Source organism: Phragmites australis, chromosome 6 (genome assembly GCF_958298935.1).
Source record: "Phragmites australis chromosome 6, lpPhrAust1.1, whole genome shotgun sequence".
Lineage (NCBI taxonomy): Eukaryota > Viridiplantae > Streptophyta > Magnoliopsida > Poales > Poaceae > Phragmites > Phragmites australis.
In genome coordinates, this window is record NC_084926.1 from 28,658,929 (window position 1) to 28,676,946 (window position 18,018).

General features: G+C 45.7%; 1 protein-coding gene and 1 long non-coding RNA gene across 3 annotated transcripts; one reads left to right on the forward strand and one right to left on the reverse strand.

The window, feature by feature from the left end:
• The first annotated feature begins 7,327 nt into the window (after positions 1-7,327).
• Positions 7,328-9,583, forward strand: LOC133922201 (uncharacterized). The gene is made up of 2 exons (XR_009910414.1): positions 7,328-8,960; positions 9,141-9,583. It is a non-coding gene; the product is annotated as an uncharacterized LOC133922201 (long non-coding RNA).
• A 2,111-nt stretch (positions 9,584-11,694) lies between these two features.
• LOC133922203 (probable WRKY transcription factor 19) lies at positions 11,695-16,659 on the reverse strand. 2 transcript variants are annotated; one of them, XM_062367418.1, is made up of 4 exons: positions 16,365-16,659; positions 13,616-13,662; positions 13,505-13,532; positions 11,695-13,089 (listed from the first exon to the last, which is right to left on the reverse strand). In XM_062367418.1, the coding sequence occupies exons 2-4, from the start codon at positions 13,643-13,645 to the stop codon at positions 11,978-11,980; spliced, it is 1,170 nt and encodes a 389-aa protein (XP_062223402.1). In that variant the 5' UTR covers positions 13,646-13,662; positions 16,365-16,659; the 3' UTR covers positions 11,695-11,977. The 2 variants fall into 2 exon arrangements, with proteins under 2 accessions (XP_062223402.1, XP_062223401.1); XM_062367417.1 differs by lacking the exon at positions 16,365-16,659 and having other exon boundaries at positions 13,616-13,696.
• Positions 16,660-18,018: the final 1,359 nt, after the last annotated feature.

Genomic DNA, 18,018 nt, shown 5'->3' on the forward strand with positions numbered 1-18,018 from the left:
CGATCTATTCTGTTCGGAGACTTTGGATCAACAATGTCAAAGCTCCACCAATCGACTTATCATATTACCTTTTAGAAGATCGGGCAAACGCGCATCAAGTAGTATCAGAGCCTCGGTGGCCTGTTAGGTAATCTCAATTATCCCCTTTGTTTAGTTTTGTTCCATTACCTAGAGTCCAGAAAAATTGCCCCACAAATATATTTAGATCATAGTTTTTCCACTGTCCAAACCACTTTGAGCTTTTCACATTTTTTTTTTAGTTTTCGCGTTGTTGAGTTTGAATCCATTGTCGGTGTCTTTGTTGCCGGTTGAGTCATCATGTTCTAGTTTCTAGTGTCGAGTCTTTGCTATCTTAGTCGTCGTGTATCTCGATTTGCCCTTGTCTGCTTTAGTTGAGATTGTGTCACAGGCCGTGTCGACCACTAGTCAAGTTCGACCATCAACTCGGGTTCAACTACTAGTCATGTTCGACCACCTACTCTGCTTCGACCCCTAGTTGGGTTCGACCATAACCTCAGGTTCGACCACTAGTTGTGTTCGGTCACCTACTCGAATTCGACAATCCACTCGGGGTCCGACTAGGTACTCCGACCACCCATTCGGGTCTGACCACCTAGTCGCTGCGACCACCTAGTCGGATTCACCCACCTTTTTGAATCTGACCACTTAGTCAGAGTCATCCACCTTCTCGGATCCGACCCCCTCATCTTTTTATTACCTTTATACCCTTGCTCTCTGCAAAAGTTTGTGACCCATATACCTCTTTCGACTTAGAAAAGTCAATAGAAGAGTTTTGAGTTTGTGTCACATTCGGAAAAAAAAAAGCAAGAAAGAAGCAAAGAGTGCCAACAAAAGAAAGCAAAGAGTGCAAAAGGAGAGAAAAAAGAGAGAGAATTAAAAAAAAGAATCAGTTTGCATTGCGAATTTTGTTCCATTATGCTTGTGTCTGATATAGTCTTCAGCTTGCTTGAGCTAGTTCTAGGAACGTGATTAGCCCAGCAATTGTGACCAGTATTGTGGACTTTTATTCAGCTTTGCTAATTTCATTAATTGCTATTCCTTGCTACTCAATATAAACTGTCCAAGATATACCTTCTCTTGATCAGAACGGTTTCTCCCCTTGCAACTACCTCACTCGCACCCGATAGGGTATCACGAACTAGCCACCGGTTGTGCCAACTACGGTGATTGGTAAGAACACTTTCAAGAGCATGGTAAGATGCTTGAGAGTGTATGACTCCACCTCCACCACTGAGTAGTCGATAGGGATAATTTATCTTTTGTCGTTTTCTATCTTCGACTAACTATGGCAGGAGAAGCATCGAATGCAGAGGAGTCTGTTTTGAGGGAAGAACTCATAATGTTGTTGCATGATCATCGATAAACTATTAATGACAATATTGAAAAGAAGCTTGTGGGAACCAATACCACATCATAGCAACTTAATGAAAGCATTCCAATGCTCAATAATACACTCTTGTCTCCTCCTAGCTCTCTTTTGCTGTAAATTGTAATAACTTGTTGCATACTTAAGAACTTGTAATATAATATTAATTATTTGCTCTTTCTTAAGCTTTGTTGTGATGTATAGGTTGATGGCCTTTGTCAGGCCTTGGAATAGGCCTGTAAGCAAGTGGAGTCATTGGAGGGTCACCTTTAAGGGGAGACGGCGCTCCCCAAGCGTGAGGAGGGTCTCCGGTTGGAGGAGGCTTTGAAGCTGGAGCGCGCAGAGGCTGAGGCACGGAAGGCTGTTGAAGATCTCCGGGAGGCAAGGGAGTTTGCTGATACGGCTACCACAGCCCATGTGTCAGCCGAAGGTGATGACTCTAGCTGCCCCCAAGGCTCGGTCCTTCCGGAGGCCTAAGACAACGGCTTCGTATTCAACTATGTTGTTGGTCGTCTTGAAATCCAGGCAAGCAGCTAATTGGACTTGCTAGCCTGTGGGAGAGATGAGGATCGCACTGGCTTCGGCTCCCATGGAGTCATATGCTCCGTCGATGTAGATAGTCCAGATGTCTTGGGGAGGGGTAGCAGTGGGTTCGGCTGGCGCCGGAGTCCATTCGATGATGAAGTCTGCCAAGCAAGAATATCATACCCAACTATGAACCGTACGAGCACATCCTCTGTCACCCCCACCGCGCTTACAAGATTTGGGATTTGATGGTAAACCTTACCATGAAAGGGGCTAGTTCTACTGCCCATTTGTCGATGCGTCCCGTTGCCTCCCGGTTGCGAAACATGTCGCCAAGTGGGTAAGAGGTTGGGACAATGATGTCGTAGGCGAGGAAGTAGTGTTGAAGCTTGCGTGAGGCCATCAGCAGGGTGTATGCTATCTTTTCGAGCTCAATGTAGCATGTTTTGGCTCTGGCTAAGGCCTCCGAGACATTGCATACAGCCCTTTGGGTAAAGCAACTATCACTTTTCTCCTCCCTTACCAGGGCAGCGCTGATAGCAGAGGCCGAGACAGACAAGTATAGGAGCAGCCCTTCACCGGGGAGGGACATCACGAGTGTTTCAAGGTGGGAAAGGTGGGCCTTGAGGGCCTCGAATGCCGCTTGGCACGCCAGAGTCCAGTTGAATGGTTCAGAGCCCCTCAGCGTTTCGAAGAAGGGAAGGTTGTGCTTGGTAGATTTGGCGAGGAAGCGGCTGAGGGTTGCAAGGCGGTTGGCCAAGCGCTGTACTTTCTTTGGATTGTTGGGAGGTGATATTTCTGTGATGGCACAAATCTTGCCTGGATTGGCCTCGATGCCTCTTCGAGAGACGAGATATTCCAGAATGTTTCCAACCTTAGCACCAAATACGCACTTCTCCAGGTTTAGCCGCACGCCTGCAGCCCGAAGGCTATCAAATGTTTCTTGTAGGTTGGCAATGTGGTTGGATCGAGCTGGCTTTTTACCACAATATCTTCAACGTAGGCTTCGACGTTGCGACCTAGTTGTTGCCGTAGTACCTTGTACACTAGGCGAGAGAAGGTGGCCCCAGCATTTTGAAGACCGAAGGGCATCCGGACATAGCGGTATACCTCGAAGGGGGTAATGAAGTTGTTCTTCCTCTCATCCTGCATCGTCATCCACACCTGGTGGTACCCAGAGTAGGCGTACAGGCAACTTAGCAACTCGTAGCCGGCGGTGAAATCCACTAGCTGGACAATGCGAGGAAGGGGGTACTGCACATACGCCACTTTCCGCTATGTTTCTTGACCAGGATGGTGTTAGAGAGCCAATCGGAGTGGATGACCTCTCAGATAACACCTGCCCTTAGTAGCTTCTAGACCTCCTCTTTTGTAGCTTCTACCCGCTCTGGGACAGCTTGCAAAGCCCCTGGCGTACGGGCCTAGCCTTCGAGTCTACCTGAAGAGAGTGTTCGATAATGGAGCGGTTGGGAGATCCTGCAGGGACCATGCAAAGATGTCGAGGTTACCCTGTAGGACGATCAAAAGCTAGGCTTCCTGCCTAGAGGTGAGGTCCACCTCTATTTGGAAGGTCCGGTCGGTTTGGTCTGGACGCACGTGGACACACTTTATGTCCCCCTCCGGTTGTGTCCTTGGAGGGCAGCGGTGCCCGGGATGCGCCGACAGGGGTCCTCGGAGCCCTCCTGGGTCACGATGTGGATGTGGCGGTCGGGGAGCGAAGCAGGGTGCTCGTACTCGATGCGTCTAGCCCCTGGGGTTCAGGCATCTTCATGCAGAGGTAATTGTGATGGGGTACAACTCTAAATCTGTTCGGAGTTCCTCGTCCCAGAATGGTGTTGTAGGCGTAAGGTACATCCACAACGTCGACGGTGATTACTTCAGTCCGTGCTGCGTGGCCCTCGCCGAAGATGATCAGGAGTTCTATCTGGCCTAGGGCGTCGAGGGGGCCCCATTGAATCCTTGGAGGGGTCTGTGGCCTGGTGAAAGCCAACTCTACGATTTGGAGCTGGTCGAAGGCGTGTATGAAGAGGAGGTCTACCGAGCTACCCCGTCAATCAGTATTCTCCGGACCTCGACTTCAGCGATGTTGGCCAAGATGACTAGGGCATCGGAGTGGGTAAATTTTACCCCTTTGGAATCATCGATGGTGAATGTCACGGGGGCATCAGCCCATTCGGGGGCCTGCCGATGGATGCTGGTTGCTCCGATGTGGTGCACCCCCCGTGCGTAGTTTCATCGCTACCGTTTCAAAGTGTAGCCAGAGCTCCCTCCTTCGCTTATAACGAGAACGATCTGTCTGCTCTGTGTCCATTCATCGTTGTACCGCTCTATGGATGATTGGGGTGGAGAAGGTAAGGCCAGCTGCGGAGGGTTCTGCAAGGCCAGATGATCGACCCGTCGGCTGACCGGTGGCCTGTGATTCTCGGATCATTCCTTGGTGGCCCCCTCAGTCAAGGCGAAGGCTGACTGCCTCTCGAGGTACTCTTCTCGGAAGGTGGTGAGGGTCTGGCAGTCGTCGGTGTTATCTCCATGTCCAAGTGCATCAGGATTCCTCCTCGGAACAGCGATTCGGAGCGCTGCTTCACTCCGGGAGGCCTTTGGGGGCATCCCTGGCCGCGTCCCCTAGGGTGGTTTTGGTTTGGAGCCCCACGGCTTGGGCTGATATTGTTGATGTTTCAGCGTTGTCGCTGTCGCCCCCTTTAGGACCCGAAGGTATGAGCCTCCTCGAAGCCCCTTTTCACTGGTAGGGAGGGGGCATGTGACGATCCCTCTTGTGAGTGTGACTTCTCGGAGTTGACACGGGAAGTCTCGGTAGATCGCGAGCGCCTTTTGCAAAGTTTTTCCTCCTTTGCCCGCGCATATTCCTCGAACTTGTTCATGAGGACTTCCACCGTCCATATGGGATGTCGGTTCAGCCGATCATATAGGGGGGCCTTCGGCCAAGCCCTAGGCTGCGGCATCGATGAGTGAAGAGTCCGATATGCCCCTAATCTGGACCTTGGTCTGGGAGAACCTTCGAAAGTAATCTCGGAGGGTTTCGTCTGGCTCCTGCTTGATAGTGAACAGGCTTCCAGAGGTTACTAGCTCGACAAAGGTGCCCTGAAAATTGCTACGGAAGAGGTCTCAGAGTTGGACTAAGCGTGAATGGCGCCAGGGTCCAGTGCCCAGAACCAGCGTATGGCCACCCCTTCTAAGGGGAGAGGGAAGCATTTAGCCATGGTGGCCGGTCCGCCCCCGCTGGCCTCTATGGCGAGGGCGTAGGAACGGATGAATTCATCGGGGTCCGAATTGCCCTTGAACTTAGGTGGCTTTGGGGTCCGAAAGACCTCCATGAAGGGCATAGCCTGCAGGTCAGCCTGCAGGGGAGAGTCATAGTCTTGCAAGGGATCCTCGCGACGCCAGCCCTGAGGCTCTGGAAGCCGAACGGGCTGGGTCCTGGTGTCGAAGAGTTCATCTGCCCGTAGGGCTTGGATCGGAATAGCGCCGGTCATCACAGGGGCGGTGGTGGTCATGCGAGTAGCTTGCTGCTCGACCCGCAGGGCCATTTGCAGTTCCTCCATATGGGTCAAGAGCGCCACCAAGCGTGATTGATGCTTGGATTGAATGGTGTTTACGCCACCAATAGTGTTTTGAAAAAATTACAAAAATAGGTTACTATAGCTCTTTCAATGAGAAAAGATATCGCTCTTCTAACTAGCGATAAGTTAAAAAATAATATGTTCTATTGCTCTTAAAATATAAAACACTATCGAAATAGTCATGAAAAAATTAAAAAAAATTATGTTGTAGGGGACACTATGATCTACCTCTTAAAAAATTTAGACAAAAATTTAATATATACAATGAGAAACAAAAAAGATAAATTTCATTGTACATGGTCTAATTTTGTTTAATAAATTTTATCTTTTTTCTTATTGTAAAAGTAATTGCTTGAGTTAAATTTTTTGGAGAGATGGATTATAGCATCCTCTACATCATACTTTTTTAGAATTTTTCATGATTATTTCGATAGTATTTTGAATTTTGATAGCAATGGAACACAGTATTTTTTTTATTTATTGTTTATTGGAAGGACGGAGTCTTTATTTTTTAAAAGGCATCGCCCTTCCAATGGACCATAGTATTTGGAATTTTTTCAAATGGATGCATAGCTTTACAATTTTTTTATTTTCGAAATATAAAAATAAAAAGGCTCCTCTCTAAACACCCGCATTGGAAACAAATCATCTGTCTGGCTTCAGGCCAGCTCGGGCCTGAGGTTTAGAAGTGGGCTTTCTTGGGCCTGGCTGGCGTTTGAACAGGCATTACGGTACTCACAAATCTTATTTAGAGGTTACCCTCCACAATGGTTTCTCGCGGACACGTCTCATCTCTTACTAGTCCCAACCGCGTCGCATTCGCGGCCTCCCGACATATCCACGTCAGCACAAATTTCCTCTACCGTCCGATCTTTAACTAATGACTGTGATTGTACGTCATCTTCCAAATAGATCTCCCGTTCTATCTCTCTCTAGATACTTCCTGTGCTGGCTCTCGCGAACGGATAAGGTCTGGTTCCCGTATGGACTGCCCGCCTCCTCTTCCTCACCTCGCTGCGCCGCAGGGCGGCGGCGGTCGCCTCCTCCTCCTCCTCCGCTTCCCCTGCCGCCGCACCCGCCGACGCCATCCACGACGCCGCGCTCTTCCCTCCTGCCTCGTAACCTGCACAGGCGCCGTCCCAGGTCCCACAAACCCACCTGCATTCGACTTCTCCCGAGCCCGAGCCCATGGCTGAGAAGGAAGCTGACGCTGACAAGTACAAGGAGAAGGAGAAAGCACAAGTCCTGGCGCCCGCTCCATCCGCCGAGGAGGTAAAGGCCGCAAACGGTGGCACTGCCGATGGCGAGCAGGCCGGGAACGGAGAGGCGAAGAGCCACGAGGAGATGAACGGCGACAAGAAGGCCGGTGTGGAGGTCGGCGCCATCACGGCCGTTGCGGTCGTCGGGCTCCCCACACCTCCCCAGAGCAGCCTGTGCCTCCCCGCGCGCCCCCTCCCCCTTCCCCGTGGCAGCCCGCTTCCCCCGCCGCCCCTACCTACGAGGGACACAACATGCTGGCCTCCCTCTCTCAGTACTTCTCAGTCCCAATCCCCTTCCTCTCTCTTCTCCTCTCAGTATCTGGCTGCGATTGGTGCGGTAGCGACTCGGCGCCGGCCGAACCGCCGGTCACCGGCCCTATGGTCAGCATCTTCGTCACCCCCATGGAGCCGCCGCATGTGGCCTCGCAGTCGACGCCGCTCACCAGTCGTTTGCAACTATTGGTGGTCGAGGTGGGTCTTCGGCATCTCCAATCGCGCTTTCCCGGCAGTCTCGTTGCTTGATTTGAGACCTGGACGTGTTTCTCCGTGGCCCTACCCTGGGTCTCCTTGCTCGCACTGATGCAGCAGGATTTTGGCCTTCGCGTGCCGGCGGCTACCTTCTTCCATCCTCACTGGTCGTCACCATGAGATGACGGTGGCACGGCCTCCGCAACTCCGTTGTAGGCTGCTTCTTCAGGTATTACTTCTCTCTTTCCCTCCGCTCTCGTGATTGCTCTCAATGTTGTGCTGCGATGACAGGCACTGATGGTAATATATGCCTGCTAAATCATATGAATGGAGATGCAATCGTGCATTATTATGTGATGACTGATAATCAATTATACATTTTCAGATGATGTCCTCAAAATTAAATCGATAATGTACATCTGAGAGTAAATTCCTCATCTTACTATCATGCTTCATAATAACAAATGTCAACTTCAATTTGACCCTCTTCACTCTAAATCTGTGATAATGTGTCTGAGAGTAAGGTGTGCATGTTGACTTTAAAGAACAGCTGCTATGACTTGATCTAGGCATAATAATATATTTAAAGCTAGCTCGATGATGGCATGTAGACTTAGAGCAATTTCATTTGTCTATTTTGCTTCGCAGTGTTCCAATATTTTCCAAAAAAAAAAAAAGTGCTAACCACGTACCTGTGTGCCCACTGTCAAAATTTTGTAGCTCCTACAAAGGCTCCCTTAGCACTGCATGTGTGTATGAATTGAACTTTCTGCTTTTTTACTAATTATGGAGCGCAATTAAGTTAGTGCAAACAAAAATGTTAATTAAAGAAACCACGATCTGCCTTCACTGAAGCATTCACATGAATGATCTGCCATCAAAATTCCATCATAGCTGATGAACGAATCACTTAATCTGCCTTAATTGGTAAAGTTAATCCGGTTCACAATTTCTCATTCTCGCTACTGATCAATATCTTTTAATCGCTAACTTGCATGATCACCAATAAGAATTGCAGTCTGAATAGTCCTTTACGAATACATTAATTCCTGAACCGACAAGTTGTATGCAAGAATTCCACCTTTCATGTTTCCAGGAGCCCCATGGCAACTAAATCAGTAAGCTGACAGGTACCTCATTATCTGCCACTGTTTTCCTCATATGATGGTTAGTCATGATTTCGGTATTGAAAAGGGTTCCTAATGATCTTTTAATCGCTAACTTGCATGATCACCAATAAGAATTGCAGTCTGAATAGTCCTTTACGAATACATTAATTCCTGAACCGACAAGTTGTATGCAAGAATTCCACCTTTCATGTTTCCAGGAGCCCCATGGCAACTAAATCAGTAAGCTGACAGGTACCTCATTATCTGCCACTGTTTTCCTCATATGATGATTAGTCATGATTTCGGTATTGAAAAGGGTTCCTAATGATGTAATTTGCCAAGACAGTTTGCTAAGACAGTTTGAAAAGGGTGCCTAATGTCATATGCTTCTGATGTCAGGCCAGTTTCATAGTTTGTTTTTTAGTATTAGGTATATTACCTCTGCCATATTTAGGTACAGTTATGTGTTCAAAAGTTCTTCAGTATTGCTATTTAACATGCACATAAAAATTTCTGCCATTTAACACACCTTTTCTTTTTCAACACATATATTTTGCACCACGGAGAAAAATGAAGATATATTTGCGAAGAGCAAAGAGCTGAATGTGGATGAAGATTGAGGTCATCTTAGCTGGTGAGAATGCCGAGGACAAGACAGTTCCTCTTTCAATATTTTTAGTTATTCATATACCCTTTTCACTGCTTCGTTAGAGGATTGGATATTGTATCCTAATGACTGCATAGCATCTCATTGATTAGATACATTGTGAATTACATCTGACAGCAATGATATATTTGTTTTAATTCTGTATAGGTAGAATCAATCGGGACACTAAGCTGAGGAAGAGAGAGTTTGGAGCGTCAGCATTGTTCACCCTCATCACCATTGCCATGAGTCTTTTTGAATGACTATTAAAAACTGCTAGGCTCTTTGTATTTAGGATATACATGCAATCTGCTGGAGCCTAAAAAAATGGCCTCACAATTAACATCAAATACATCTTTTTAGTTAACAGGTCAGTATGTGATACTTGAAAGCGCTGCTACTTTATTTTGCTTCGGATTAGTCAGTGCCTTTTGTTAGATTGCAAAATCAAGGTACCAGCAAGATATTTACTTGCTACAATTGGTCGATTTGCTAATCTTATACTTCATCTAGCTTCATTAGCAAAGCTGTACACTAGGATCAGGATATAAATCATGTTACAGTGCGAAAGATACGATGCTATGCCACTTTTTGGGGAGTTTCTCTCTTCATTTCAGGTTGATACTTATGGGGAATGCGATCTCCTGTCTTGATGGTACATGCACCTGAAAGGTGATGATCTAAACTCGCTGCAACCCAAAGACCTGGTCATGATTGATTAGGCACCTGATAATGGGCTGACGAACCTGAACGAAAAAATGGTAACAAATCTGTTCAATCAAAGATCCTGTTGTTTTGATATGGCATTAGTCTGTTTTGTTGAGGCAGATGGAATATTGGGAAAGGCACATGAGAAGCATATGAGCTTAATCTAACCATGTGATTTTGTATTATAAATTATGTTTGAACATATGGCTGTTTCACATTCTTGATTTCTTTCCCTCATCCATTGTTTTCTTGGTTGACTGCTGAATAAGATGTTGGAAGATGAGAATAAATTGCTGGCCTTTAAACTGGTAAGTTTCTGTTCTAAACCAGAGAGAAACCTGAAAGGCTACATCCTCAATAAACAGCTAATAAGTTATTGGCCTAAATTTGGGTTCCTGACAGATTAATCAAGGCCATTGTTATTTGGTGAAATATGCTTGTAAACTTAAAATCAGCCATACATCCCATTACTCTCTCTTTGGCATGTGAGATACTTTGGTAAAAAGAAAACTCCAAATAACAATTGGCAATCTTATTAATATTTTCACACTGCTGCTGCCATCCCATGCTTTGCACTTAACATGTAGCATTGATCATTGCAACTACTTCTTTCAAAAAACATTTAAATGCTTCTCATTAAGTTATTAATCTAAATATTCAATTTTTAAGCAATGCTTTCTATTAAGCTGTTTTGCTCAACTGAAGCTTACGCACAAAACATTTACAGTTACGATCAGATTTCCCTACCAAAAATCAGCTCACTCATGATAATCTAATTGACTGTAAACCTTTGTACCAAATTTGATATTGTGCCTATCATATGCATTCTCTTTGAATTCGGCGACGGGTCAATATCGCGCGCCAACGGCGTGCTATGTTTCTAGTCTTATTTAGAGGTTACCCTCCACAATGGTTTCTCGCGGACACGTCTCATCATGCGAAACGTAGGCTTCTGTCGTTGCTCCCACCAGGCAACCACCACTAAGAGTATACGGCTCCTGGTTTCGGCGTCTCGCATCAAGAGCGGGATGAGAGAGATGGAACACACGAAGAGAAAATGGGAATGAAATTTTGAAGCTTTTGGATCGGAAGAGAATAAAATTTAAAGTTGTTGTTGAGGGTCTTTTTGGCCTTCGCTATTGGGGAACATGGACTTGGCAGAGGCGTGCCGGACAACTGGTTTTCAACATGTGGCATGCGGGTGGATGCGCTCGTGGAGAACTAGAGCTCGCCAAGGGCGTGAGGAAGATGAACTGCGGGATGAGAAAGAGCCACATGTGGCGGGTGCTAAAGGGGGCCGCAAGCTCGAGTCATGGAGGATGGTCTCGAAATAGTTCCCCAATAAGTCATACACAAAAACGCAGCAGTCAGAAAAAGAGAGTAGGGTTTCCTATAAAAGAAAACATGTCCTTACGATTCAAGGCGCATTTGGTTCGATGCCGACAGGTACCCCGCCAAAAGTTGGCGCGGCCAGCTAGCTTGGGCTAGCGTTTTGTTTGGTGTTTGGCCCCCGCGAATTAGCTCACCACACGAACCCCGCCAAAAGTTGGTGCGGCCAGCTAGTTTGGGCTGGCGTTTTGTTTGCCACCTGCGAATTAGCTCACCTACGCGCCAACACTAGTTAATTTCCATACTGGGGGCGGCGAAAACCTCCACGTGTTGACGTGTTGGGCTTAGGCACGAACCAAACGTGTCCTTTGAGCAGAGCAGCTCTGGAGAACATGAGTCGCCTCGTTAGGTAACATGAAAATTGAGCAACAAAAAAGGGAAAACCAAAATGCAGTCTGCTCACCTCCAGTTACTCATGAACCAATTAGCTTCCAAGATAGTTTGTCAGAAACTGGGGTAGAACAAAATGTTGCAGAAAGAAAGAGCAGGAAATAACAAGACAACCGCCAATACTCAAAATTGAGTAACCAAATTAATTTGCAATCTAATCCAGGCTTCAGACACACAAGCACAGACATCACATAAGAACTTGCCCTATACACCCAGACGGTCCTCCCAACACAAATTAGGCAATGACGCAATTTTCTTGCTTATTGTCCATAGTTCCATATAGTCCGCTGACTGGCTTCCACGCTACAAGAAAACAAGACAACACACAGAAGAACATTTAGAGATTCACAGGACAAAGAGGAACGAAACACAAGCCATGACTAAAGTCAATTGACGGCGAGAACCAGTTAATATGAACAACTCTCCTAATGTTTCGACATTTTTCAGTCGAAAACAATAATCAGAGGACTAGTTTGGCAAGGCGTCTGGAAACCTCCATATGCACCACCGCCATCTTTCTACAGACCCAGCATCGCCTTGCTTGCCCCTGCCTCCCTATCTGCTGAAACCACGGGTCCAGATGGCGTTGGAGATTTCATGGAGAGTGGAGCCACTATCTGTGGGGTAGCAACTGCAGCTTGCCCCGTCATTGTCACACCCTTGATTAGTGCTGCATGGTTCGGAACTACGGTTGCTATGCGGCAGACGCCCATTTGTTGTGCGCTGCTTCCAGCAATAGCTGCTGTGGTGACATTCTCCTGGGAGAGCTCAGATGGCTTGTCTGCCTTTTTGGGTTTCTTGGTCCGACGTCGCTTTTCTTTGGAGGCGGGCAAAGCTTCAGGGATAGCATTGTCATCACTCAACAAACTCTTCCTATGGATAGAGCAGAAATCTGTACCCCATTTTGCGCTCGTACCACATCCTTGGAACTTGCACCGACTGCCCCCACCATGCTTAATGCAGAAATCTGTCCGTCCTTGTGCACTCTTTGTACATCCTTCGGATTTGCACCGCCTTCCGCCACCATGCCTGATGCAGTAATCTGTATTCCCTTGTGCACCCTTCACACACCCTTCAAATTTGCATCTCTTGCCACCACCATGCCTCACGCAGCGGTCACGACGGCCTTGGCCACATGCTGCATTTGGGCATCCAGGGATAACACACCGCTTCCCTCCTCCATGGCCAATGCATAAAGGCGTGCCTCCATGTCCACCTCTTGGACAGCCCCGTACCATGCAGCCCTTGCTAACACAACTATGTAACCTACAGTAGATTGTGTTCTCCTGTGCCTGCTTGCTGCAGTTTTCATGCTTACAAAGCATGCCTGCCCCACGGAAGACATATTGTGTAGTCTCACCCTGAGTGTTCCCAGAACTATCCTTTAGTTTACATCGATCATCCCCTTCATACTTGACATGTACCTCTTGCTCAGAGTATGTCACTGTACTGGAAACAGGTTCGTTAAACTGGCTGCCTTTAACAGGGGGCACGAATAAACCTGAGCTCTCCTGTGCACTCTGGAGGTGACTAAGCTGGTGGCGTGACAGCCCTCCACTATGAATTTTGCAGTACACTAGCTCTCCATCGACAACATCGTTGCACCCAGGTTCCTGGCAACATTTTCTAACTGTTTCGCAGGAAATCGATAAATTAGAAATCTATAAATTATAATGAATATAAATTTGAAACAAAAATGGCGCACAAAGAAAATCTGATAGAAAAAACACCAAGAACTAAAACACAACTGGTAATTGATTAGCTCCAGAACCAATGAGGAAAGTTATCTATCAACCAACACAAGCACATGAAATCTAGAGGTAGGTCCCACATAGAACATGTCAGCTAATTAACTTAATGACTAATTTGAGGCTGAGAATCATAATCAACTAATGGAACTTTGCACAAGCAGCAGCAATGTGGATTCCAGAATAAATCAGTGAAACATAAAAAAGGAAACAGAATACTTTTCTTGAAATCCCAGTATAAAGATGTGTCCTTGCAAAATCACAGGCTTAGGAGTCATTCAGGCATGGAGAACATACCACCAAGAGAATCTTCTGCCATATGCATCTGTATTCAAAAAAATAAACCACGGAAATGTTAGAATTTGTGGTCATACCTGTAAATATTACTTAAAGGACAGGCCAAGTTACCTTTATACAAGCCATATGGTCATGCCCCATAAATGTGTTTTTTTTTTCTGCAGAAGTTCCAAACATAAAACAGTCAGATAATGAAACAAAGCTAGAATCTCAGCAATCAGTAAATTATAAGACTGATTATAGAAATATACCACGATCCAAATAAGGCTCCGAAACATAGACTTGAATGGAGTGTTATAATAGGCATGTTAAAACAAATAGAAAGGATAGAGTTTGAAGATTAAGTTATTTGTGAAATAGCACAATTTAAAGTGTTGAGAATAGGGTAAAATTACCCCTTGCCGAGGAGCATGACCATGTCCAATCACTGAGATTGGTTGCTCTAAGTACAATATACATGGAGAATGGAAGCCGTATTATTTGCAGGCCACAAATTTCAGCTTTAGTATTATACATATATGAACTTCATTACATAGCAACACTAGCTAACCTTTTTGTTCTTGGCTACCAGTTCGTAGCAAGTCTGTGACATGGAAAAACCATGTGAATGAGGTAAGCTGGTTCTTATGTTGCGTGCAGTTAGAGGTTCATTACTACACTCCAGTTGTTTCTGATTGTAACCAAATGCTGGTGTCTATATTTGTAAGCTCCAAACCAGTCTTCAAAGCTTGGGAACTCATCAAATCTAAATACAGTGTCTTTTTATTATCAACATATACTAAATGAGAATGAAAAAATAACAGTAGTTTCAGGCTTTCAGCGGCAAATAGGTAGAATAGAACAAACATAACCATATTATGGTGAACTATTTGGCTACTGCACATTAGAACGAACATGAGTACATTTCACATTTATTTGTTTATTAAATTTCATCTTCCATATACTCAATTTTTACGACATCACTTATTTCCTACGAGGTGGGGGGGAAACAGGAAAAAATGGAAGAAAACAGAAAAAATAATACAAGACAAGAAATCATAAGGAACATCCTCCCATGATCTTATTTACTAATAGTATTTAAAATAAAAATGCAGCGATCACACAACTATTATGGCTTCGGATACTTAGGAGTAAAGTGTCAATGAAGACCAGATGGTCCTGAATACTTCAAGAGAAATTGTATTTAATTAGCTAAAAATGAAAAACCTGACAACATCTAAGGCATAAACTCGGTAAGTTTCATTGGTTATTTTAGGCAAATCACAAAAATCAGCGTGATAACACTAGTTCATATATATGGCCTAATGGTGCGATGTCCTAAAGATATAAACTAATAGAGAAGTTCCAATTTCTAGCTCCTCATCGAACTAATGAACAGTCCCACAGATTTGATCAAAGCATAAATGATAAGTAAAACAACAAGCAAGAAGTTATGGGTGGTGGCCAGGTTCTCAAGAGCAAGAGGAAAACATAATTGGCATAAAAACACTACACAACCTAGAAGCAAAAATACAACTGCTTGAATGCCTCAGGACAAAAGGCATTTGTATCTTATACAGATGCAGGCTAAAGAAAATAGACTAGTATCAAACAACTCCAAAGCATCTAATTGATCTTATTATTTTAAAGGATGACTAGTCGCATGTGATTTTCTGGCTGAACAGTCTGACGAATATGCAATAAACAGGCAACTCCGCATAATAAGATCATCTGTAGTTCAGCATGAAATGGAAAGGCTCCATTTCCACTAACTTTTATTTTCTTCTGAAAAATGATGATCGACCTCTAGCACATAAAGTCATTATCGAATATATGCTACAGAACTGAAAAAAATCCAGATTTCTTGACAATGACAATTGATGTCCAATGAACATCGGTCACATTTAATCAGAGTGGTATGTATTTAAAGCTCTATATCCCATATTATAACAAGGAACTAATTATTTGTTTCCAATCAAGTCTGTCCAATGGATGGTATTGCTTTAGTAGCAACAATAATAATCAAAGGATTGTACAGTTTCATGTGTCAACATCAAGTGTACCTACTATTCTAGTCATCAACAAAGAACCTAGCTAACTATGCAAATTACTTAGATCCCTAAGGTGCAACAAAAAAAATATAAACATGTGAAATATTATGAAATTAACTATATACTAAGGGGACCATTCCCACTCAAACGTGGGTTAGTTCTTATACTGCGTAGAGTAATGAACTGGTTGACACTTATGCACACATAAACCTTTTATATGCATAGACCATAACGGGTGAAATTTAAGGCTATGGCAAGCAACAATCAAGGTACAGACTGCATTGGCTAGTCGTCGAATAGCATAATTGATCCCTGAAGTTATTTATAAGGGTCTACGAAACAAGATACTCACCACATGGCTAGCTACGACACTACGCAAACATCAAAGGAGAAACGATTAAAGCAGCAATTGCATAAACCTCTACTGCTTTGACATGATTAATGACGGCCCCAATGTTTTCTTCTAATCTCCAGTCACTATCACTAAGCAATCAAAGACAGATAATATGCATATGAAGAAGAAACTGGAACTTCCGGCACTATTAAACCATAATCCTACATCGGTACATCTCCACATCATCTAAGCCTGCCAAGAAACCCTATATCCCAAAAGGGGAAGAACAAAAACCAAGAAACCCCAGCAGCACAAAACCCCCCAAACCCAAAATCCTGGCATCGCCACACCCGATCTGCTACCGCAGAGCTAAATCAAGAACCATGGCATTCCACAGAATCCCTCACCTCAGATCTCTCCAGGAAATCAGAAGCACACACAAATTCGGCCACAGCAAGAAGTAGTTACTGGCAGTAGGAGTGATCAGAGCGTGTACCGACAAGACCGGGAGGCAGAGTGACTGGACAGCCTCGGCAATGCGGCGGCGGCAGCGGCGAAGGTGTTGACGAAGGAGCGGATGGGCGAGGACAGGGAAGAGTAAAGGCGAGAATGCGGATGCAATTTCTATAGTTGGCAATAGTATTTTAGTAGAAGGGATTGGGTACGGGGGCTCTGAGGGTTGCAAGTTGCAGGCGGAGGAGGCATAAAAAATTGGAGAGAAAGGGGAAGAAGGTGGCTGATTTGATCGGGGGCGGCTAACCAGCCGGACTCGAACCACAGAGTACACGCAAGATCGGGCTCGGGCTCAGTCCTCGGCTCAACAAGGTTTTTTCTTTAAGCTATTTTTTTAACCTATTTTCTCTACTATATAACGCAGTTGGCGTCTCACCCCTCCTATTTTCACCTTCTACACTGTCTAATAAAAAATTAAGAAACCGTATCAAGTCAAATAAATAAAAAACCAATATTAATGCTGTCGGTGGATAAACACCGCAAGCGGGGATCTTGAGGGACCCCTTTGAGATTCGGCCGGGGGCTGATTCTGGATCTACCTCGTACGTGGGGTTAATACGTGTGTATGGAACTTAGGCGGGACGAATGATCGTCGGTTAGTAGGAGTAAATGCACTAAGGATTTAGACAGGTTCAGACCACATAGAGACGTAATACCCTACTCATGTATGTCTAGTGTGTTATTAATACTCTTGGAATACCTTTCTTTGGATCTCTAGCACTTTCGTTTTTCTCTGTGTTACAAGCTCTGGCTATCTTAAGTCAGGTTTTTGATCTATCTATCAAGTGCCTTCTTGGCTTCTCTTTCTACGAAGTGCTCCCCCTTTTATCTACTGGGGGAGGCCCTCCAGGGAGTGCCCAGAACGGGGGTACAAGTTCTCGTAAACAATAAATGAAAAACAACTATCATGGGTCTACAGTTGATGTTACAGAGGGTTGAAAATGCACCCATCGAACGGTCCCGTCGGTCTTTACGTCCCAACTTTAGCAGGTGCAGGGGGCCCATCGGCCAGCCACTGAGTACCCTCTCTTGCCGTCTGGTCAGGGTAGGTCTGACACGGTCTAATGCAACAGGGCGATAGGTGATAAGCCTCAAGCCCATCGAAGATATCTTCAAGCCGTCTTTCTCCTTGGGCCCCGCGAAGGGAAATGCGATGGGACCCACTGCATTAATTGTGCCCACACCTTCTTGCCAGGTAGTGGCAGGGACTGACGTATTCAGTACGACAGGCGTGGGGGAGAGTGGTTGGATGTGACCGTTCACGCTCCCCCTTAAATGCAGCATCGGGCCTCCCACCGATCGACACCTCATCGTGGAGTCCCTGCGGGGTCTACCGGCATGGGGATTCTCAGGTCCTTGGGGAACTCTAGGTACTCGAGGACCAATTATTCTTGACTCCGAGCACCCCCTCCCAGGCCTAGCCCTTCTCGGGTCCTCGGGGAACTCTGGGTACTCGGGGACCAACTGTTCTTGGCCCCGAGCACCCCCTCTTGGATCTAGCTCTTCTTGAGTCCTCGGGGGACTCTGGATACTCGGGGACCAACTGTTCTTGGCCCCGAGCACCCCCTCCCGGACCTAGCTTTTCTCGGGCCCTCGGGGAGATGGTCCCCGAGGGAGGGCGCCATGTGGCACTGCGC

Bases quoted from the DNA above. Each gene is read 5' to 3' on its own strand.
- LOC133922203 (XM_062367417.1), bottom strand. From the start codon at position 13,681: ATGTTTGGAACTTCTGCAGAAAAAAAAAACACATTTATGGGGCATGAC. The intron at 13,533-13,615 runs GTAACTTGGCCT...TTTTGAATACAG, and splicing joins ACCATATGGCTTGTATAAAG to ATGCATATGGCAGAAGATTC. The intron at 13,090-13,504 runs GTATGTTCTCCA...CCTGCGAAACAG, and splicing joins GGCAGAAGATTCTCTTGGTG to TTAGAAAATGTTGCCAGGAA.